The sequence below is a fragment of the Pagrus pagrus genome, assembly GCF_965226575.1.
Source record: "Pagrus pagrus genome assembly, chromosome: 8".
NCBI classification, from domain to species: domain Eukaryota; kingdom Metazoa; phylum Chordata; class Actinopteri; order Spariformes; family Sparidae; genus Pagrus; species Pagrus pagrus.
This window is the reverse complement of record NC_140192.1, coordinates 13,229,307-13,252,893: the sequence shown is the minus strand read 5'-3', so window position 1 is coordinate 13,252,893 and position 23,587 is coordinate 13,229,307. Positions and strand designations below refer to the sequence as shown.

Genomic DNA, 23,587 nt, shown 5'->3' with positions numbered 1-23,587 from the left:
ACTTTTTGGAAATCCCAGTTCAACGATCCCCTTGACTTCTGATTAATGTTAACATTTCTGCTGCACTGATGAGTAAAATGTTTGTGTGTTAAGTTTGCAGCATTTCAGACTACACTCACAGGGTGTTTGACATCATCTGTCAGAGGTAAAACCCCTGGCTGGCTTTCAATCCAGTGATTAGTGTGTTGTAGAAAAATGCCATTCATTGTTGTTTATTGCAAAAACTGCCCTCTTGTTAACATTTCATACATGAACTAAAAAGGAAATACTTTGCTATTCATGGCAAAGTGTGAGGAATATCAACTGTGGTTTTGTAAACAATGTCCAACAGTTATAGCTGTTTTCCAGACAGTAGAGACAGTGCACTAAACAGGATTACTCAGTTAGTCAGGTAAAGTGTTCTTTTTTTTTAACTTGCTGCTTTACTGGGTCATGATGTGCAGCCATTAGCCCCACCCTGTAAAAACAGGTCTAATAGTAAAACAATGCGGGAGAAGATGACGTTAGGTCTCACTATCTCGAACTGAACTGGGACATTTTTGAGTGAAATGCCATTGAAGGTCACCTGAAATGATGCTCTAAAATGACAAGAAGCACGACCAGTTGTCCAAGAATGCAACCTGACATGTTAGTGTGCATAAAGGGCATTTTTGAAATGTTTCCTACACAATTTAGGGTAAAGAAACAGAACGACATCACAAAAAGTATGCCACGATTTCCAGCAAACAAATCAGAAATCAAAATAAAGAGCTTCCTGTGACCACGATACACTGCAATTACATGATGGTTGATGTAGTTTGCATGTTTTCTACATGTATGCTTTAAACTTGATCTTTTGGGTACTCGGGATTTCAGTAATTAGGGTTAAAATAAAGCCTATGGGATACTTTTTTTTTTTAAAACTTCGAACTGTAGTGATTAAGACACACTTGTATCCTTGTAGTTTGTGACAATACATCACATTGTGTAGTTCTCTTGTGTTTTATGTGCCAATCGTGGCTTCTTTTCATCATCAGTTGCTACAGTAGTGATAATGGCATTGCTGCAGTCAAACAAAAGGGTTGGATGGTGAGAGTAAGAGTTGCCTGTCATGACTCTTCCTTTTGTTATTAAAACTGGAGCAAGGGTTCACGACAATAACTTTTTCATCTTCTGTCAAATGAAATCAGCTCTTAATCAAGGTCAAGTCGCTACCAGACACAACTTGTGACTGTGCCGCATGCCAGACAACATTCCAGTGGCGTTTTTCCGATACGATTGAAACTCTCGCTCTGATACATTTTTAAAGTTATAATGGACCGAATATTATCAGTAAGTAAGTTTACATGACCAAAATATCCAGTTGTTTGCCCTTATTCCAAGAAAGACAATGTTTATACTAAGCTGGTTACATGGCTAATGAAAATGAAAAATCCACTAATATTTCTGTAAACCTAAATGTTAAATGCTAAACCTGTTAAATCTAAATCTAAATGTTAAATCTAAGTGTTAAATGCTAAGTTGTGCATGCCTAAATGTAAATTCTGAATCTAAATCTTAAATGTTAAACCTATATATTGAATCTTAATGGCACATTTCTTGGTTAAACTTAGCTTATATGTAAAGTCAGACTTCCAGTCAGCAAAAGCATCAAAATACAGCCTGATGAATAGGTCCAGCATGAATAAAACATCTAAATCAAAGCCTTTCAGTTTGGTATCTGGTGAAAAGCACCAAAGCCTTCCAGAAAAACTGGAAACAAACTAAAGGAACCGAAGAATTGGTATCAGTCTGTGGTTTTGGTGAGATTCAGAAACAGGACAGAGTGATGGCAGGAATAGAAAATAACATTAAGTACAAAACAAAAAGAATAAAAGCAAATAACTGGGAGGAAATCAGAGCCTTTGTTTTTGTTTATGTGCTGTGTGTTCTTTCGTGCTCTTAATCTAGTACCTCAGATCTCAGATCTATTGTACTGTATTGAAAGCACGTTGCTCCCTCTAACCAAACCTGATTGGCTGGTAGGTATGGACATTCCTCAGCTTTCTGTTTGGTCTCAGGTATCAAGATTGCCTTCCCCATTTACTGCACAACCTGGAAATCCTGTTGTTCTGACTGCAGGTGTACTAAACTCACCCGAGATGTCTTCAGTCCTCTCATACATCTGACTCTCCTGCTGTGTCTTGGTGTGGTGCAGTGTCTTCTGGATTTGACTAGTCAGTGATGGCAGGTAAACGCTGCTGCCCCTGTGGTTCCAGTACAGAAGAGCCCAAGCCAGTTCTCCTGTCTACTGCAGCACCAGTTTTGGCCCCAGCTGACCAGCTATGGAGCACCAGCAGAGACAAGGCAGTCAGGCTGAGGATGGAGGGCTCAGGCCCGGCCTCAGAAACTCCGATGACCATCCATCAGATGTTCCTGGAGACGGTGCAAAAGTATGAAGAGTTTCCAGCCCTGGCTTACAAGGAAGCGGGCCGGTGGGTGACCATGACATGGAGGCGATACTATGATCAGTGCCGGGCAGCTGCTAAAAGTTTCCTCAAGGTTTGTTTGTGTGCAAGTTATGATTTGTTTTTATATGTAGAAAAATATACTATAACTGCAGTGCAATCAGGATATATTAAGCAGTGACACATCATGTGTTTGTATGTTGGCTCTTTATTGCACATTTGAAAATACATTAACTGTGAGATTAAACCACTTTTAGCTTTAAGGCGGCTGACGATGTAGGAATTGTAGCCTTTATGTGCAGACTAATACTGCAGGCAATGTCAAGTGATTTATGCAACATTTTAATCTAATATATTAATATTCTGGGTTTTTTTTTCATTATTTGTGTCAATTAAACAGTGATATGAGAATATTTTCACCTTTTAATTACATATTACAAGGTGAAAAGGACAAGTTGACTCAGGCTTATACTTTAAATTATTGTCATCTTCATATGTATTGAAATATATATTTAATAATGTACTTGCAATGTATTATTGATTCTATCAATATGTTCCCTACATGTTGACAAATATATCAATTAGTCATTTTTTATATATTTAAAAAAAATATTACCATATGTTTTCAAAACATGTATTATCTTTATATATGTATGGAACAATTTATTTTAAGTAATAGGTTTTTAAATACATATCATTATATACTTATCAACATATTATGAAATCATATAATCATATACATACAATATATTGACATGTATCCTCAAATATATGCAGACTCCCTCCATATCTTTAAAAATAAGGTGATTATATATAATAATCTGACCCACAGACATGAGCAGATGTTTGGTATCTTTCCTGGTAATGCTCCCCCAGACTTTTACTGCAGCAACTTCACTTCTTGCTTGTTTCAGTCTGGTCTTAAGCAAATAGCAGCAAAGCTTAAAGTCAGAAATGTAAAGTCATAGTCATTGTTTCATTTAAATCCAGTGTTTAAAGAGGCAAAACAATGAAAATTATCTGCACTGTGTGTAATATTCTACATTTACAGAGTGAACTAGTGCAGCAATGAACTACTTTAACTACTTTACTTTACTCCAACATGAACAAACGGCACAAAACCTTCAATTCCTGGCACCTGTTTTGTAAACAGTGAATTTGCTCCGTCTCTCTGGTGTGAGAACGGGCTGCTGAAAACTAACACTTGGGTGTGTGAAATAGACAGCTTGTGTTACCTCTCCTGTTTCATGGACATGTTCGTGACTTTTTAAATGTAGGTCAAGAGTAACAGAGGCACAGTGCCATTAAAAATACATGTTCTTTATAAAAAAAAACAACAAAAAAAACCCCACACACAACTCTTGTTCTTGTAGTTGGGGCTGGAGCGTTACCATGGTGTGGGGATTCTGGGATTCAACTCCCCCGAGTGGTTCATCGCAGACATCGGCAGCATCCTCGCCGGGTAAGATCACATTTACAGATCTTCCTCTCGAGATGTCTCAGCATTGTTTCACCAGACGCTGCGCATTTATCTCTGTCCATGTTTATCTCAAAGTCCATCTATGTGTCTCTGCCCACATGTGTTTGTGTTGTACAAGTTTAAAGTCTCAGGAAACATAATGCAGATGTAAGGCTCACCATTTCTGCACTGGTTTTTTTCTTAAAAACTATGGACACAGCAAAAAGTATTGTCTGTATATTCAGTCACTGTTCTTGGAAAGATGAGTGACACTGACCCTGTGTTGGTTATGCACCTATTCAAAGATTTTAGCAAAGCATGCTGTATGTGACATGCAATAAATGAAATGTACCAGTTTGAATCATTAATGCAGAAACGGTGTGCTCTCTCCTCTGGTTGTCGATGTTTATTACATTTTATATGTGTTGCTTTAGGTGTGTTGACAGACGCCATTTTGGTTTTTTCTAGGATAGACGAATAATTACTTAAAACACAGATTTTAGTCTTTTCTGCTCAGTCCAAAGAAATTCTCTCTAATAATAATAATAATAATAATGTGTATTCATGAACCAGTTGGTGATACAAACTGTAGGCAAATGAGCATCCTCCTGTATCTGATTTGTGCTGCAGTGGTCTAGGAACTGGAATTTACACGACCAACTCTCCTGAAGCTTGTCAGTATGTGGCCGCCAACTGTGAGGCCAACATCTTGGTTGTGGAGAACCAGAAACAGCTCGACAAAATCCTGCAGGTCAGGAGCTTCATTACATCACCAGCCCTCAGTGTGTGTCTAATAACTATTGACAAAGATAGACAAAAGATCTGTCCTCACATGACTTGGGTGAATTTGTCGTTCCCAACAGGTTAAAGATAATCTACCTCATCTGAAAGCCATTGTCCAGTATAAAGGGGAGCTGCAGCAGAAACAACCGTTCCTGTATACAGTACGTTCACTCAGCAAACATATTGATTACATAAATCACATCTGATAGTTTACTGTATGCGATGCCTACACTGCTGTTCCTTTTAATGCAAAATTATCTTTTCTACTTGTGGTGTAAGAATTGCAATCAGATAAATGTGTCTGAACTTAAATGTTAAACATAATGTGTGTGTTTCTGTAGTGGGCAGAGTTCATGAAGCTGGGAGAGGACGTGCCTGAGGAGCGGCTGGATACAATGATTGACAGTCTTCGGGCCAACGAATGCTGTTCTCTCATCTATACCTCTGGAACCACTGGCAACCCCAAAGGAGTCATGCTGAGCCATGACAATGTGAGTTATCGGGCTGAACCTTACTACAATTGGACTATTTGCTCATGAAACATGAAAGTTTTACAAGATCTGGCAACATTTTCAGCTCTATTTTCAAAATGTCATTGACATTGATGCTGATGTGTGTGTGTGTGAGTCTGTGTGAGCAATTTGTTTGCTGATTTGTGTTGTGAGAGCTCAAGACATTTTTTAATTAGAAAAAACATTTTTTACAGGTGACGTGGACAGTCCGCATGGCTCTAGCTGTTGTAAATCTAAAGCCTGCTGAGGAGGTGGTAGTCAGTTACCTGCCGCTCAGCCACGCAGCAGCCCAGATGTTCGACATGTGGATGGGTGTTTGTTATGCTGTGACGACCTACTTTGCAGAGCCGGATGCTCTCAAGGTAAGGATACGTTTGTTGAATAAACATGAAATTAATAATGAAAGTTTTTCCACTTATCACCATAATTCTCATTCATCTTTATCTTTACAGGGCTCCTTAGGAACCACACTGAAGGAGGCGCGTCCAACTTGTTTCCTGGGGGTTCCTCGCGTTTGGGAGAAGATGCAGGAGAAGATGAGAGCTGTCGGTATGAAGGCACCCCCAACGAGGAAGAAAGTGGCGGACTGGGCCAAGTCTGTCGGCCTGCAGTACAACTACAGCTTCATGAACAAGTGAGACAATAACCATTTCCAGGCTAATAACTGCTCTGTTGAAGAGGCAAATTGACACTACCTTTGTTAAATAGTGAGGATGAAGACTGAGCTGTGTTTATGGAGCTCACTGAAATGTGCTTTTGCTTTTAGGGGTTTAAAGTGACTTGGAGAACTGAATTAAGCATGATACACATAGAGTCAGACACTGCAAGATCTCTAATGGGGAGACTGTCCAGACTAAGTGTAGCAGGCTGGGGCCGACATGGATTAATACATTACATAGTATGAGGATGTTTATTCAGAAGAGACAGGATCTGTTTAACCATGTCCAAATCTTTCCTCGTAATAATGAGATCATGAGCCAGTGAGTCATAATTAGAAGAAACAGCCTCCAGTCATGGTACATTTTCCTGGAAACAGTTGAGATTTTTTATTCAGGACCAAAGTGGTGCACAAACAGACAGACGCTGCCATGATCAATTTGGTCCCAGTTCTTAATTACTAACAAATCTTCACCTCCAAATGATAACCTGTGCCCTTGGTATACATCTGACTGCTCCTTTTGTGTTACAGGGAGAATCGGGTGCCGTGGGGCTTCACGCTTGCCAATAACCTGGTCTTTAAGAAGGTGCGTGCTGCTCTGGGCTTAGACCGCTGCAAGATCTGCTTCACAGGCGCTGCCCCCATCACCAAAGAAACTCTGGAGTACTTCATGAGCCTGAACATCCCTGTGATGGAGCTATACGGCATGAGCGAGAGCTCCGGTCCACACAGCATCTCCTCTAACGAAGAGTACCGCATCACAAGGTCAGCAGGAAAGCCTTATGAAAGAGTCACCATTAGTTAAAATGCATTGCTGATATTGATGTTTCTACAAGATGCTACAACAACCTGTTGGTAATTTTCCCTTCGGTGAAAATTTCACTTTTACTTGTCCTGAGGGGACAGCTAGCAGACATTGATTTGTTAAGTATTTTTAACTGAAAATGTTTTGAAGTGTTTAGTGACATTATGTTATTTCAGTAGGAATGCAGCTGTAGTGCAACTTTCTGACAGCAGGTGACATGAGGTCTAACCGTTATCATGTTGTTGACTTATGACTGGTCTTTCCAGCTGTGGGAAGGTGATGCCAGGTTGCAAGACGAAACTGGACAACCCAGATAAGGACTGGAATGGAGAGATATGTTTCTGGGGTCGACACGTCTTCATGGGCTACCTGAACATGCCTGATAAAACAGCAGAGGCTCTTGACCAGGATGGCTGGCTGCACTCTGGAGATCTGGGAAAACACGACGATCACAACTTCCTGTACATCACAGGAAGGATCAAGGGTAAGATGCAAAAAGGCTTCTGTGTATGCTCTGAAATGTTCTGTCAAAAACTACAAAGGTCATTAAGTTTTTGACTTTCTTACACAGAGCTGATCATCACCGCCGGCGGAGAAAACATCCCTCCTGTGCCCATCGAGGATGCACTGAAGGCCGAGGTGCCCATCATCAGCAACGCCATGCTGCTCGGAGACAAGCTCAAGTTCCTCTCCATGCTGCTCACTCTCAAAGTAACAGGACCTCCATTTTCCTGCAGACACTCAGCTACTAAACAAATAAAACAAACGCTGTAATGACCCTTCTCTCTGCTTCCTCAGTGTGTCGTGGACGACAACGGCGAGCCCACAGACGAGCTGAGCCCCGAGGCTTTGGACTTCTGCCAGCGGCACGGCGTCACAGCGACCAAAGTGTCAGAGATCAACGCCAATAAGGAGCCAGCTATCTACACGGCCATTCAGGAGGGCTTGGAGCGTGTGAACGCCAGAGCAACGTCCAACGCCCAGAAGGTCCAGAAGTGGGTCATACTGGAGCGAGACTTCTCTATCGGTGGAGGAGAACTGGGTGAGTCGCTGAGTTTGTTTTATGACTCTTCCTTTTGGCATTAAAACGGGAGCAAAGGTCAAATCAGGATACTATCATTAAAGAATGAGGAAGGATTCACTGCAGCTACTCTTAAACATATGTTCATGTCCAATCAGCAGTTAATCAAGGTCGTGTTGTGAACACTGTGTAACACGCCAGACAACATTCCAGTGACATCTGACAAAAGCTATTTAATCTCTCCCTCAGAAACATTTTCAAACCTTCCGTGGTTCAAATGTTGTTATCTTGCAGGTGTTGCTCAGTAGAAACTGATCTTTACGTTGAGATTAAATTGAATTAACCTACTTTTCTTTTTTCTTCCTGCGCAGGACCCACCATGAAACTGAGGAGGCCCATTGTTGTGAAGATGTACCAGGAGAAAATAAACGAAATATACGCAGTGACAAAACAGTAGACTGAACTGCACAGAGATAAGATACTACTGAAGAGAGAAACTTCATCGACATTGTGTTGTATGCAGATGTCAAGCTGGGAAATGTATAAAACTTTTTTCACTTGAATGTTGAAAGTGCAAGACAAAAAAGATTTAAGGGAAAAAAAATCTGATTCTGATTGTGTTGTTATGGAATAGAGGTTTGTGCTGCTATGTTTAAATCCGTGAGTGTAGCGCGACAAAGACTTTGGGGTGTTGAGACCAAGTCAATAGCAAGACCAAGGCCGGACACACTAATGCTATTACGTCGAACATGCAAACCATAGTCAGTCCTCAAATTGATGAGAAATATACACATTCCCATAAAAAAAAAACACTGACAGTAAACACATGAAGATTCCTCTTTATTCACCTCTTTTATTACCATATACAGGATATATGTATGTATAAGTGTCTTGATTGCATACTGTGGGTGAATCTTATGTGTGGGAATTGTGCTTTGAGTTCTATTAACACATACAAACAAACAAACAAACACTAAGCAGCTAAAATCCACTTAATCATCTTTATTCAACACTCTTTTAATAATGTTTTACCGTAAACCTAACACAATGCAATTTTTTGTGCGTGCATCATGTTTTCTAGGTGACTATTGCTTTCAAATAGAAACCATCATTATGTCCAGTATAGAGCAAACAATTATTCAACACAGTGATATTGGTTTTCTGGTTTTTGAAATAAAATCCAGTCCTTTTTGTTTGAGACCGGGTGAAAATGCAGTCGATTCAGAGACGAGATTGACACCTTCAAAAAAGTGTTCTTGAGACCAGTCTCGAGAACTGTAACACTAGTTTTAATATGTCAAGTTTCTGTTGTCTGTTCCAGATCAATATTTAAGCTGTTAAATGTGCATACGGCTTCGCAGCAGCTGAGCACCTTTTGTACATAAAACATCCAAATCAGAGCCAAATATTGCCATTTACAGTGAGGCATCATATTCACTGGCTCACTGGAAACAATTTGGTGAATGGACTTCTTTACCTTTTTCCAGTCTACTGACTGCTCGTAGCACTTTATAACTTTACAACACACGTCACATTCACATACTGATGGCAGAGGCTGCCATGCAAGGTGAGGACCTGCTCATCAGGTCTTGCTAAAGGATACTTTCGACATGCAGCTGGTGGAGCCGGGGAATTGAACCAGCTAGTTTCACATTTTCACAGTTATGTTTGTTAACTATAACCCACTGTGACCTGGAAGATAAAACTCAAAAGTATTTTTTTTTTTTTATGTTTGTATTTAAAGATTTTACAGCATTAATTGCCAGTTTCCTGTTTCATATTGTGTGCACGAGATAATCCTCAGCTGCAGATAGTCCCTCTAAAGCCTGAGGTGATGCTTGAATAAGTATTTTTATAATGTGACATGAATATTAATAGCCTGAATTTCTCCAATCACAAGCGTGTGCAAATTACAAAGCATACATTTTAATTTGTGCTACTCCATGTACAGCTTGACAAATAACGAAATGTTTATTTTCTGATAGATGTTCCATGATTGTCAATAAAAGAAATCTGTGATGTGGGTAGATTGACCAAACTGAGTTCATAAGGGTGTGTCTTCTTTTTAAAACATTTATCAGACTGTCTGAACAAAACACAAGACGCACTCCCAATGAAGATAAACTCGACCGTATCATTGTTTATTTTAGTCAGGGGGTGTGAATGGGAGAGAAACCTTATTCAGGCGGTGTATGACCTACAAGTACTATGAGTGATTTTTATGAGGATGATGAAGATAATCAATCCCCTGTGGCAAAATATGTTCATGCAGACCAGAGCAAAGGGATAAAGGTTTAGTGGAGCTTTTGTGAAGACATCCAGATTAATGCAGATGGTGCGGACACACTGAACAGTCATCGATCGGGCTGTAGCATCTGTTCATTACAGATACAGAATCAGAGGTCACAACTGGGCATTATCTGTATGAAATTCCTCGGCAAAGAGCAAAAAAACAATTTTTTTTATTGTGTTTATACGCAAGATCTGTACAAAAGATAGACCCACTCCTGTGCTGACACACTCAGAAATTAATCCATCAACCTTTTTGTAAAAATTCTACAAATGTTCAAACATATGTAAAGGATTGACTCAGGACCCCACCTCCACATGGCGACAGTGGCTCGGGAGGTAGAGCGGGCCATCCACTAATCGGAGGGTTGGTGGTTCGATCCCCAGATCCCCAGCTGCGCGATATAGTATCCTTGAGCAAGACACTGAACCCCAAATTGCTCCTGATAAGCAGGTCGGCACCTTGCATAGCAGTCTCTGCCATCAGTGTGTGAATGTGTGTGTGAATGGCTGAATGTCACAAGTGTTGTAAAGTGCTTTGAGTGGTTTGAGTAGTGTTAAATAAATGCAAGTCTATTTACCGCCTCCTCCAAAAACAATTCAAGAAAAACATCTAATGACACAAAGAGGAGACGAAGGACTGAACTCTGTAGTTCAGGAGCCTTTGAATATAGAGAGAGCGATTTCATTTCATCATAGCATCGTTGTTATCTTACATATCGTCACATTGGACGGACAAAACAAACCAAAAAAGAAAGAAAGAAAGCGTCTTAGCAGCAGAAACATAGAAAGATGTCAGAAACACAATACCTTCGGGACCCATTAGGGATGAGCGAGTAAACCATTATCTGTATCTGTTCAACCGACTAAATGATCTGTGTCCGTACGTATGAGTATGTTGGTCTGACAGGAAGTTGTTCATTTAGGCCTGAAATTGAAATAGGTTGGGCAGAAGTTGCTGTATCTATTATTTATTAGAAAACTATTTACAAAACAGCCTCAGAGTTCAGCTTCAGATCTTTTTTTGATGGTATCATACTCAACGTGGCGTACTCACTCAACCCTTGTTCAGATCCCTCCTACAGTATATACATTGTCCACATGTAATACATAAAAAAAAGGGTGATTAAAAAAATTCTAGACATCATAGATTTCTTTATTAACAATCATGGAAACATCTATCACAAAATAAACCTTTTAAATATTACTTAAACTGTACATGGAGTAGCACAAATTAAAAATGTATGCTTTACAGTTTGCACATGTGCCTGTGATTGGAGAAATTCAAGCTATTAATGTTCGTATCACATTATAAAAATATTTCAAACATCACCTCAAGTCTTAAGATGTCTGCAGCTCTGCCAGGTGAGGATTATCTTGTACACAACATGAGACAGGAAACATCACAAAATAAAATACATGTGCTTCTGACCAAAATAAGAGTGTCGTCCTTTAGGCCACAGTGGATTATAGTTCACATCATTTTCATTGAAAACTGTGAAAATGTAAAACTTCTAAAGAGGAGTGCCACCCTTCATGTGGCTTTGGTGCTGAGTTATCGTGTACAATTCACAACATATTAAACTGAAAGCTTTTGGCTCTGATTTGGATGTTTTATTTACAAAGTGTGCACAGCTGCTGTGAATCCGTATGTACATTTAACAACTTAAATATCGATTTTAACAGACAACAGAAACTTAACACAATAACACATAGCAGCACAAACCTCTATTCCATTACAACACGATCAGAATCAGATTTTTTTCCCTTAAATATCTTTTGCACTTTTAACATTCAGGTGAAAAGAGGTTTATACATTTCCCAGATTGACGTCTGCATACAACAAACTGTTGATAAAGTTTCTCTCTTCAGTAGTATCTTATCTCTGTGTGGTTCAGTCTACTGTTTCGTCACCTCGTACATTTCGTCTATTTTCTCCTGGTACATCTTCACAACAATGGGCCTCCTCAGTTTCATGGTGGGTCCTGCACGGAAAGAAATGAAAAGTAGGTTAATTCAATTATATCCCAACGTCATTTGAACCACAGAAGGTTTGAAAATGTTTCTGAGGGAGAGATTAAATTGCTTTTGTTCAGACGTCACTGGAATGTTGTCTGGCGTGTTGCACAGTGTTCACAACACAACCTTGATTAACTGCTGATTAGACATGAACATATGTTTAAGAGTAGCTGCAGTGAATCCTTCCTCATTCTTTAATAATAGTATCCTGATTTGACCTTTTCTCCCGTTTTAATGCCAAAAGGAAAAGTCATAAAACAAACTCAGCGACTCACCCAGTTCTCCTCCACCGATAGAGAAGTCTCGCTCCAGTATGTCCCACTTCTGGACCTTCTGGGCGTTGGACGTTGCTCTGGCGTTCACGCGCTCCAAGCCCTCCTGAATGGCTGTGTAGATAGCTGGCTCCTTATTGGCTATGATCTCTGACACTTTGGTCGCTGTGACGCCGTGCCGCTGGCAGAAGTCCAAAGCCTCGGGGCTCAGCTCGTCTGTGGGATCGCCGTTGTCGTCCACGACACACTGAGGAAGCAGAGAGAAGGGTCATTACAGTGTTTGTTTTATTTGTTTAGTAGCTGGGTGTCTGCAGGAATGGAGGTCCTGTTACTTTGAGAGTGAGCAGCATGGAGAGGAACTTGAGCTTGTCTCCGAGCAGCATGGCGTTGCTGATGATGGGCACCTCGGCCTTCAGTGCATCCTCGATGGGCACAGGAGGGATGTTTTCTCCGCCGGCGGTGATAATCAGCTCTGTGTAAAAAAGTCAAAAACTTAATGACCTTTGTAGTTTTTGACAGAACATTTCAGAAGCTGTTTTGATGGCATCTTACCCTTGATCCTTCCTGTGATGTACAGGAAGTCGCGCTGGTCATGTTTACCCAGATCTCCAGAGTGCAGCCAGCCATCCTGGTCAAGAGCCTCTGCTGTTTTATCAGGCATGTTCAGGTAGCCCATGAAGACGTGTCGACCCCAGAAACATATCTCTCCATTTCCGTCGTTATCTGGGTTGTCCAGTTTCGTCTTGCAACCTGGCATCACCTTCCCACAGCTGGAAAGACCAGTCATAAGTCAACAACATGATAACGGTTAGACCTCATGTGACCTGATGCTGACCAGTTACAATTGCTCCTCTACTTAACATTTAGTACACAAAAATGACTAATTTGTTAAAATTTAAACCAGTGAAAAGATTACCAACAGGTTGTCACAGCATGCTGTAGTAACATCCACATCACCAACGCATTTTAATTATAGCTGACGCTTTGCTATTGACCTTGTGATGTAGTAATCTTCAGTCCAGGAGATGGTGTGTGGACCCGAGCTCTCGCTCATGCCATATAGCTCCATCACAGGGATGTTCAGGCTCATGAAGTACTCCAGAGTTTCTTTGGTGATGGGGGCAGCGCCTGTGAAGCAGATCTTGCAGCGGTCTAAGCCCAGAGCAGCACGCACTGTCTTAAAGACCAGATTATTAGCCAACATGAAGCCCCACGGCACCTGATTCTCCCTGTAACACAACAGAAACAGTAAAATTGAAACTTTTGTGAAGATTTTTTAGGAATTAGGAAAAAATTGGAGGCTGTATCTCACAATTATGACTCACTTTCTAATGATCTGTGCTACAGCGTTACAGAATTTAGATAAAAAGATAAAAAGACATATCGTCATTAACAAATGGCACAAACAACCAACATGCTGAGTCCTAACAACGGACCCCTTTTGACTCACTTGTTCATGAAGCTGTAGTTGTGCTGCAGGCCGATGGACTTGGCGAAGTCCGCCACTCTCTTCTTCATTGGGGATGCCTTGACAGCGGCAGCTCTCATCTTCTCCTGCATCTTCTCCCAAACACGAGGAACTCCGAGGAAACAAGTTGGACGCGCCTCTTTCAGCGTGGTTCCTAAAGAGCCCTGTAAAGTTGAATGAGAATTATGGTGAAAAGTGGAAAAACTTTCATTATTAATTTCATGTTTATATAACAGAGGGCATCCTTACCTTGAGGGCATCTGGTTCTGCAAAGTAGGTCGTCACGGCATAACAAACACCCATCCACATGTCGAACATCTGGGCTGCTGCGTGGCTGAGCGGCAGGTAGCTGACTACCACCTCCTCAGCAGGTTTAATATCAACCACGGAGACAGCGGTACGGGCGGTCCATGTCACCTGCAGGTTAAAAAGTGGGAGAGGAATTTCTTTAATTCAAAATGTTCTTCAATTTTTAAAATAGAGAGAAAAGCCCAATTAAGTGGGTAAGCAAGCCTTAAAACCGGACAACAGTGGATAAAGGGAAAAAGGCATTAGCAGGATGAATGGGAGACCGGAAGGAATACCAACATTTCAAAAATAGCTCAGATAAACTGCCAGATCTTATAAAACTTTCTGGTTAAGCCAATAGTAGAATGGTTTTGCTGTTCAAGTTCAATTTCAGGACAATCAGCCATTGATTAAGCAGTGTAGAGGAGGCCACAACTGCAGCTTAGTAATCCATTGATTGTTTGAATCGTTTTTAAAAATGAACAAACATCCCTCTTAATCATATGTCATATATGTCATACGTCATTTGGATTGAAGTTTGGGCAGTCGTGTTGGGCAGTTTTTAAACAAAACCATTAATCTAGATAATATTTTTCAGATGAGTTGCAGCCCTGAGAAGGAATAACATTTCAAAGGGAAGTATCTTGTGTCGATAACTCACATTGTCATGGCTCAGCATGACTCCTTTGGGGTTGCCAGTGGTTCCAGAGGTATAGATGAGAGTACAGCACTCGTTGGCCCGAAGACTGTCAATCATTGTATCCAGCCGCTCCTCAGGCACGTCCTCTCCCAGCTTCATGAACTCTGCCCACTACAGAAACACACACATTATGTTTAACATTTAAGTTCAGACACATTTATCTGATTGCAATTCTTACACCACAAGTAGAAAAGATAACTTTGCATTAAAAGGGACAGCAGTGTAGGATCAGACGTGATTTATGTAATCAATATGTTTGCTGAGTGAACGTACTGTATACAGGAACGGTTCTTTCTGCTGCAGCTCCCCTTTATACTGGACAATGGCTTTCAGATGAGGTAGATGATCTTTAACCTGTTGGGAACGACAAATTCACCTAAGTCATGTGAGGACAGATCTTTTGTCTATCTTTGTCAATTGTTATTAGACACACACTGAGGGCTGGTGACATAATGAAGCTCCTGACCTGCAGGATTTTGTCGAGCTGTTTCTGGTTCTCCACAACCAAGATGTTGGCCTCACAGTTGGCGGCCACATACTGACAAGCTTCAGGAGAGTTGGTCGTGTAAATTCCAGTTCCTAGACCACTGCAGCACAAATCAGATACAGGAGGATAAAAAAGTTGATTTGCTCTGGATTATCCCTACATTTTGTATCAACAATTGGCTCATAATTACACACCATTTTAGATAAATACAGATCATTTTGACTGAGCAGAAATTACTGAAGTCTTTCTTTAATGTAATAATTCATTATTCTTTTCACCAGGAAATCCTCTTTGAGGTGAAGAAAAACGATTTTTAAAGAGGTCCTGGCTGAAACAGCAGCATTCACAATGAGTTTACACACAGACAGGAGACAGATGACAGTTATTCCACAACATTGGAATTAAACAGAAATGTGATTATCAAATCAGATATTAAGTTTCTAACACAAAAATTCTTTTATCCTATGAACAACCAAAGTAGTGTCACACACAGTTTCTGCATTGGCGTTTCAAACTGGTTCATTTCATTTACTGCATATCAATACAAAAACTAAAGTTTCAGCGCGAAAGCAAAATGTTTTGGTATTTTAAAGTCTTTGAATAGGTGCATAAACATCACATGTCCATATACAGACATTACTTTTGCTGTGTCCTTCCTTTTCTACAAAACATTGTAGGAATGGTGAACACCTGTGTCATGTTTCCTGAGACTTTAAACTGTTGCAACACAAACAGGTGTGGGCAGAGACACATGGATGGACTTTGAGATAAACATGGACAGAGATTAATGTGCAGCGTCTGGTGAAACAATGCCGAGGCATCTCGAGTGCAGAAGTGAGAGATCTGTAAATGTGATCTTACCCGGCAAAGATGCTGCCGATGTCTGCGATGAACCACTCGGGGGAGTTGAATCCCAGAATCCCCACACCATGGTAACGCTCCAGCCCCAACTACAAGAACACAAATTGTTTGTGTGTTGTTTTTAAAGAGTATTTATCTTTACTGACACTGTGGCACTGTGCCTCTATTACTCTTGACCTACATTTCATAAACAGAGAACACGTTCATGAAACAGGAGAGGTAACGCAAGCTGTGAATTTCACACACTCAGGTGTTGGTTTCCAACAGCCTGGTCTCACATCAGAGAAAGGAAGTAAAGTCATGTCCAGTATTATATACAGTATTTCTTTCTATTCCAGTTCGGTTTAGGGGACAACCCGAAAACATAATGCTTCCGGGCACAGCTGTTGCAGAGAGGCTTAAAATCGTGTCACTGCCCAAACATTGACTTAATAGTAAGAGTAAACTCTTGTGCAACACATGCAGAACAAGTCCATTTGCAAACAAACCTTGAGGAAACTTTTAGCAGCTGCCCGGCACTGATCATAGTATTGCCTCCATGTCATGGTCACCCACTGGCCGTCTTGTTTGGAAGCCAAGGCTGTATGATCGGCGTACTTCTCCACCGTCTCCAGGAACATCTGATGGATGGTGATGGGAGTTTCCGAGGCCGGGCCTGAGCCCTCCATCCTCAGCCTGACTGCCTCGTCTCTGCAGGTGCTCCATAGCTGATCGGCTGGGGTTAAAGTCGTTGCCACATTCGCCGTCGAAAGGGGAACCGCCTTGGTCTCTTCTGTACCGGGACAAAAGGGGCAGCTGCGTTTACCCGCCATTACTGACACGAGTTGCTAATTGTGCAGTGAACAGAGGAAGACTAAGCTGTTACCTGAGACAAAACAGGAAGCTGGGGGCTGTTCATGTCTACCTGCTGATCAGGTTCGGTTTGGTGAAGTTATATTATTTGAATTTAGTACAAAAGACTTGAGTTAAGAAAGAACAAACAACAATTATGCTGTATTTGTTTTGCAAAAATGCTTAAAGGCTTTGCTGAAATTCCCTTTTATTTTTTATTTTTATTTGCTTTTATTATTTTTTATTGCACGTCATTTTATTTTATGTTCCCGCCATCACTCTGCTGCACTCCCGGATGGTATTGATCCTTTTGTTCCTTTCTTTAACTTTGTTTGTTCTTCTGCAAAAAGATAAAACGTTCTGTTTTATCTCGCTGTCAGCAACGCTTTAGCCCTCAAGCATTTTATCTATTGTTACAGCTCTTTGACCTTAGGTGCCTCTTCCTGTTCACAGTGACGCTTGTGGTGACGCTTACTTCTAAGTGTGTCACTTAGAGGTAAAGACTAATTTCCAAACTTCACAGAACTGCAGTTATTTTTGTGTTTTCAGGTCACACATTTCTGTCAATTTATGCACAAAGATGTGCAAACAACTTTAGGTGCATCATTTCCTGGTGGTGAATCATGTGAGTTTTACTCAACAGATCTTTACTGGATCTGAAAATGCCCACAGGGCTTTTTCCAAGGCACCATTAGACCGATTCAGATTTCATTTTTTAAACAGCACGCGCTCTTTCTTTAAATGTTGTCCCTTTCACCAACCCAATGTAATTATACTTTGACCTATTTCATCTCCCTTATTTATATTATCAACAAATGCTCGCACAACACACACTCTGTTCTTCTTTTAAATTTTAGTGACCAAAAACACTGTGACTGTTTGAGAGCCTCTCCTGGCTTGACCTGCAGCTCAGAGCGATGGACGTCCTCTCGTTCCACTTAAAGAACGGAAAGATTATCCAAAGTTGTTTTTCCGTCACTGAGAGCAATTTCAAAAGTCAAAACATTGCTATTTACAGCTAATTTTAAAATAGTCGTCTTTGTTTTTAAATGACTGCACTATCTGTGCTCTGGTGTCATTTGAGGCTCACACCACACCTGCAGCCCCTCCAGAATGCTGCTTCAGGGTTCGTGCTGGCACCAAGCAGATTATATCACGCCAGTCTTACACTACCTTCTCCACACTGGTTTCCTTTTAGTTCAAAGGAAGCTTGGACTTGTGGAAAATCTGCCAGAGGGTCTCATTAATCAGTTAGTTCCACAAAGATTTCCAGGAAACCCATTTTATAACCTTGTTTTATGTAACAATCATTACATTAAAATCTTTATATTTCTGTATTTTATTGCTTTCTGATTTTTCTTTTAGCTGATTTACTGTATTTTACAAACTCTACTATTCACTGTAGGCACTCTAGGTTTGTTTTATGGGCTTTTTCATCTTTTAAAGCGACATAATGTCTACCGACAACCCTTTTATACAGGCAGCGTGTTTCTGCATGTGATGCTGCCTTCTAAGACTGTATCGTTTGAGTGTTTTTAGAAGCCTGAAGATGTAAAACTATGCAGAATTTCACAATAACAGATGTCCAGAAAATTAACTGAATTTGTGGAGCAGAAAAAAAAAATCTTAAGATTTCTTGTCTCACGAACCCTCAGATTTGTCTTACGGCCCTGGGAGCCGTTGCTCTAGAGTCAGAAAACCAAAAAGCAAAGAAGAAGTTTGTATAGTTCAAAAGCTTTTTTCCAGATTACCCCTCTCTCCTGTCATTACACTTCAGACTCTTACCTAGGGAAAGTTTGGCAACAGCTTCGTCCAGCTCTGGATCTCTGTCAGGTTCGGCCAGTGCCTCAGTATCACTGGAAGAATTAGTCTCCTGGTCCTCTGACGCTGAAACTGCACTGAGCTCAGCTGTAGTGGCTCCTCCGTTTAGGATGACAGGGGAGTGGGTCTCTAAGTTTGTGGAGTCTGACAGAGTGTGTGGCTTTTGACTGGAGAGGCTGTGGAAGTCATTGACAGGGCACCAATGAGCTACTATCCAAAAATGGATAAAATCAAACGGCACAAAGCGGATTAAATCTGCACAATAATCACCTTGAAAATGGTAAAAAAAAATAAAAAAAATCCACTTTGCGACATGCATCATTTTACATACCTGTCACAATTAACATCCATGACTTCAACGCCGTTACTCTTAATCGAATCTTCTTGGAGGCTCATCTTGTATTACCTGGAAAAAAACAGAGAAAATCTTAAATGGACGTGAAGTAAAACACTCCAGATGTCCTCCACAGAGGGTCCTACACAGAGATAAGATTATCTATTATGAAACAGCTCATTTATATGGGACTGACATTGACCAAAGACATTGCAACAGGTCAGAGCCAATGAGTGCCATCGCTAGTTATCACGTAGAGCTGCAGCCTCAATGTCGAAACTTTGAAAACTGTGCCAGAAAGCATTGGGACAGGATTTATTCTCTTTGCCCCACATTGTGAGAACCTCTGAGCCAAATAACCACACTGAAAGACTAAATGGCAATTTAAGTCAGATATTAAATAATGTGTCCTCCTCATGTCTTGTACATGTACAACAGACAGTGAAATAATGCCATCTAGTGTGTGTGTTTCACATCACTAGAAAAATACTAAATTGTCTGTTATGGTGACGAGTTGTACCTTCAGATAACAACACTGCCAAAAGTAATCAATCAGTTCAATATATCTGTAGAGATACAAGGTGAAAGCATAAACTAGTGACACATTCACCGACATAAAATCGTATTAGATTAAAATCTGCTCGTCCAGCAGAGTCTCAGACTGACCTCTGATTTTTAAGATAACTTTGGTCAAGATTTCTGTGGAGCAAAGTTCACAAGACTTACAAAACTACAGTGTGGTAATATGAAGTGGCAAAGTCTTTGCTCTGGATTACGCAGTTGTCAATTCAAGCACTGCAAAAAGTACATTTCAGTCTATAAAACGGCCCAGAAAGGAGACATTACCTCTGAAGAAACAGTCTCAAGTTGTATGTTCTAGTAAAACATAAGGAGAAGTCCTACAGTCCCACAGGAAAAACTGAAAATCCAAGGTAAAAGTCTCAGTATGTAAAGATGACATCCAGGAGACAACAACTCATGCTCGTAGCTGTTTGTTTAGCTTTTAGCTAGAGCCAATCATAGTGGAGGAGCAGATGACCGACTCTGATGACTCTGTTGACCAAACAATAAAAGTCGAGGAGCCTGCTCACATCAAATGGGGGCTACAGGCTAATCCATCTCCAAGTCATGTGTTTGTCTCAAACATATTCTCCACACTGTACATCCCCGCAGGCTGGTGAATACAGCTCGCTTCTGTCAGCATGTAAATCCGCTCTAAGAGTCCGTGGTGAAGTATTTTAAATGAAACTGACATTCTTTCATGTTCTGTGATAATTACAGTCATCTGACACAGAAGATGAGCTGTAACGAATCAAAGAACAAACAACTTTCTGTGTGCAAATCCTTCTACAACACATGCAGTCCTTATAGCAGTTTATGACAACAAAAGACACCCTACACAGTTTACACTTTACACACTGCAACACAACATGAAAACATTTAGTAAATGATAGCTACCTTCTCCTGGGACAGAGCTGATGTGCATCAACTTGACAATAGCTGTCAGGACAGACCTGAGTCAACCTTTGCCCGGTGCCTGTTGCCCCTGAAGAAACTATCAGCCTATAGGGGACTTGCATTAGCACATACCCAGCTCCCCTTCACTCACGCCTCATCAAGAGCAATAGAGACTTACGCAATCCCCGTGATCACAGGCTGCCACGACCTGTTAAAGATCCACCGACAGCTCTGACCGAAGGTTAGGGCTGCCCGAGGTGAAGAAGACCTGGAGCCTGACACACATACAAGACTGCAGCTGAACCTGTTTGTTTACGGTAATTAAAATAGCTGACAACTGTTGGCACTGGCGACAGTCCAAACATTTACAAGTATAAAGATCACAGGATCCTATAAAGCTTAAGTAGGCTGCAGGGGGGTTTATTATCCCACATCTACATTCTTTATCAGAGACCAGCACAATGAGGCCTTAATGATAGAGGATTTAATGATAACACCAGATACGCTGTCTCAGGTTTATGGGCACAGATGAGACTTTGACCCATAAAAAAAAGTTATTTAACAGCTGAACAAAACTTGTGCAACTCTCAAGAAATGATATTTTTCTTACATAGTGTTGGAGACACCTTTAACCCCAATTTTGCGTAAGAGAAATCAGTAAGGGACAATGATTACTGACCAAAAATCTAACTCTGTTATCGCCTCGGTAAATCAATAAATAGACCTTGTTTCCACTTTTGTGCTGAGCAAAATATATGTGACAGCTGCGTGTGTCTGATAGCCGTAATCATGGAGGTTAATGTTGTTTTTTTTAAGGAAATGCAGGGGAAAGCTCAACCACTTTCCTCAAATGACCTCTAGTTACCTTTTATTCATGAGTAATTCAGTGACCTCGAACCACGGTCAATGAATCACACCACCCAGTCACACCACATCTGTCCCCGTCACCCGACCCTCACTGATAATATCTGGGCACATGCCACCTGCAGGGGATTCGACTGATGTCAGCAGTGCCAAGAGGTAGGTGGCAATAGCGTGATAAGGGCTGAGATAATGCCACTGATGTACAATAGAATAATTTTACTTTTATTCTTACTTTGCTGTTACATTGTTGTATGACTGTAGGGTCTTCCCTTCAATATGGCAGCGAGCTCACTGACTAACACACACTGAAAAACAGATCTACGTGATTAAATCATTAGTTATATTGTGAGGACAGCCAAACACAGGTCACTGTGATTAAAACTTTTGTTAAAGCCCGGCCCCACCCTGTGAAGAGTCACACCTCAAACGTCACAAACAAAAACTTGTTCCAGAGTCTCAGTTGCTCGTCCTCTTGCTCTTTCATCATTACAATGGCAATCTAAATATTCAGAGTATTATTTTTACCCAGGAAGCCTGTATTCAATCAGCCTTTTGCTTTGAAACGATTGTGTAATGAGCCTGTGCAGATCTGGTCACACAGACCAGTGAGTGGGGCTTCCCCTTTTTTTTTTTTCACACAGACAGCACAGTGTAGAAAACATGTCACAAGTTATGTTTTAATATGCAGTGTTGGTAATGAAGAGCTACAACTCAAGGACTTTTCAAGAGCAAAGTATTTCTAAACCATGTGCTGTAGGTAATAAATATCTTATTGAGCACCACGACCATTTCCCTCCCTTTTTCACAAATATTTTTCAATGTCATGTTTTTAAAGTAAATACATACTGTATAAGGGACAGTTCACCCAAAATAAAAAATTAAAAAATTATTCTCTTACCTTTAGTGCTGTTTATCCCTCTAGATTGTTAGATTGATGGTAGATTGATTGATAGATTGGTCTTAGTTGCCGAGTACTGGAAATGTGGCGCGCAGATTGTATCATCTCTCATATGAAATGGAACCAGAAAGGGTGAAAGTTTCTAAAAGTGCCAAAAAATACATTTGAAAAACTCAACAGCGGTGTCTCTACAGAAATCAAGACCCATTACATGTTACTCAAGGTCACACACAGACCTCGTTGAGAGCACATTCATGTAGGAACTATTCTTTTTCATATCACATCGCAGAAGGAAGCGTGCATCAGTATTCGTTCCGCATGCGTCTCTGTTGGTTTCAGTTTTGGTTCCTGTGCTGCTGCAAGTAATAGCAGCGCTACTTGTTATATTTAGTTGTTTGATCATGATTAAGGTGCTACTCCTTTGCACTGGGCCTTGTGCTTGATTGTGTGTGTGTGTTCTTTATTTTGTTATCTAGATTATATTCCACTGTCCATTTTATCTTACCACTTCTGAATAAATGTGGAGGAAACACTGCAACACCTCATGGATGAGAGGCAACCTAACTCGTGTTACAGCTTAGCCGAGGAGGAAGCCATTAATGTTTACATCCTGCGCAGTCACTAACACAAGCGTCCCGTCCATGAGTAAGATGTGAACTTCCTTCTGCACAGGGATATTGTGTAATTCGGTAGAGAGAAGATACTTTCTACATGAAGCTGCTCACAACAAACACTGTGGATTATTTCAAGTAACTGGGTCATGACTTCTAGAAAGAGACATGGCTGTTGAGTTTTTCAAATGTATTTTTAGTGCTATCTAGTTTCATTATATTAGAGAGAAGGCAGACAACTCACACTAAAACAATCTAGATGGATAAATAGCACAACAGGAAAGATGAACAATATCCATTTTTGATTTTGGGGTGAACTGTCCCTTATATCATTATCAGAAAAAAGAAGCATTTTCTTGCTAAATAATTATTAGAGTGGGATAAAAGAGTGTATTGATAAATAACAAGCATACTTGTTACTAGTTTTAATGCTCCCACATGGAGTTACTTGACATACGTCTATGTTTTAATGTGTTTTTGTACATTTGTATGTATGTATGTATGTTTTGACAGTTATTGTTTGTTTCATTTTCAGGATGTTTTAATCTGTTACTGATGTGGTAATTGTCTACGATGACTGATATTTTTTTGGCTCAGGTGTTGTGAGGATTTGATGCCAGAACAGGTCCACGACAAAAACATCACGTTTCTAAACTTAGTGCCAATCGTGTGAAATCATCCTTTTTTTCTACATAATTTGGGTTGAAAATGTAATGCAACAT

The 23,587-nt window shown here is 40.5% G+C and overlaps 2 protein-coding genes across 6 annotated transcripts; one reads left to right on the top strand and one right to left on the bottom strand.

Annotated features, from left to right (window-relative positions):
- The first annotated feature begins 2,190 nt into the window (after window positions 1-2,190).
- On the top strand, window positions 2,191-9,697 carry LOC311261236 (long-chain-fatty-acid--CoA ligase ACSBG2-like). Its single transcript, XM_084359724.1, has 12 exons — window positions 2,191-2,520; window positions 3,800-3,888; window positions 4,516-4,636; window positions 4,749-4,829; window positions 5,010-5,159; window positions 5,375-5,542; window positions 5,633-5,814; window positions 6,370-6,603; window positions 6,910-7,127; window positions 7,215-7,354; window positions 7,442-7,685; window positions 8,036-9,697. The coding sequence occupies exons 1-12, from the start codon at window positions 2,203-2,205 to the stop codon at window positions 8,119-8,121; spliced, it is 2,031 nt and encodes a 676-aa protein (XP_084215850.1). The 5' UTR covers window positions 2,191-2,202; the 3' UTR covers window positions 8,122-9,697.
- Window positions 9,698-11,552: 1,855 nt separating this feature from the next.
- Window positions 11,553-23,173, bottom strand: LOC311261713 (long-chain-fatty-acid--CoA ligase ACSBG2-like). Of its 5 annotated transcripts, none has more exons than XM_084360589.1 (15): window positions 22,255-23,173; window positions 19,032-19,106; window positions 18,665-18,876; window positions 16,537-16,820; window positions 16,049-16,137; window positions 15,167-15,287; window positions 14,974-15,054; window positions 14,662-14,811; window positions 13,962-14,129; window positions 13,695-13,876; window positions 13,240-13,473; window positions 12,797-13,014; window positions 12,577-12,716; window positions 12,248-12,491; window positions 11,553-11,938 (listed from the first exon to the last, which is right to left on the bottom strand). In XM_084360589.1, the coding sequence occupies exons 2-15, from the start codon at window positions 19,094-19,096 to the stop codon at window positions 11,853-11,855; spliced, it is 2,274 nt and encodes a 757-aa protein (XP_084216715.1). In that variant the 5' UTR covers window positions 19,097-19,106; window positions 22,255-23,173; the 3' UTR covers window positions 11,553-11,852. The 5 variants fall into 5 exon arrangements, with proteins under 5 accessions (XP_084216715.1, XP_084216716.1, XP_084216713.1 ...); XM_084360590.1 differs by lacking the exon at window positions 22,255-23,173 and adding an exon at window positions 20,671-20,763; XM_084360587.1 differs by lacking the exon at window positions 22,255-23,173 and adding an exon at window positions 20,493-20,619.
- Window positions 23,174-23,587: the final 414 nt, after the last annotated feature.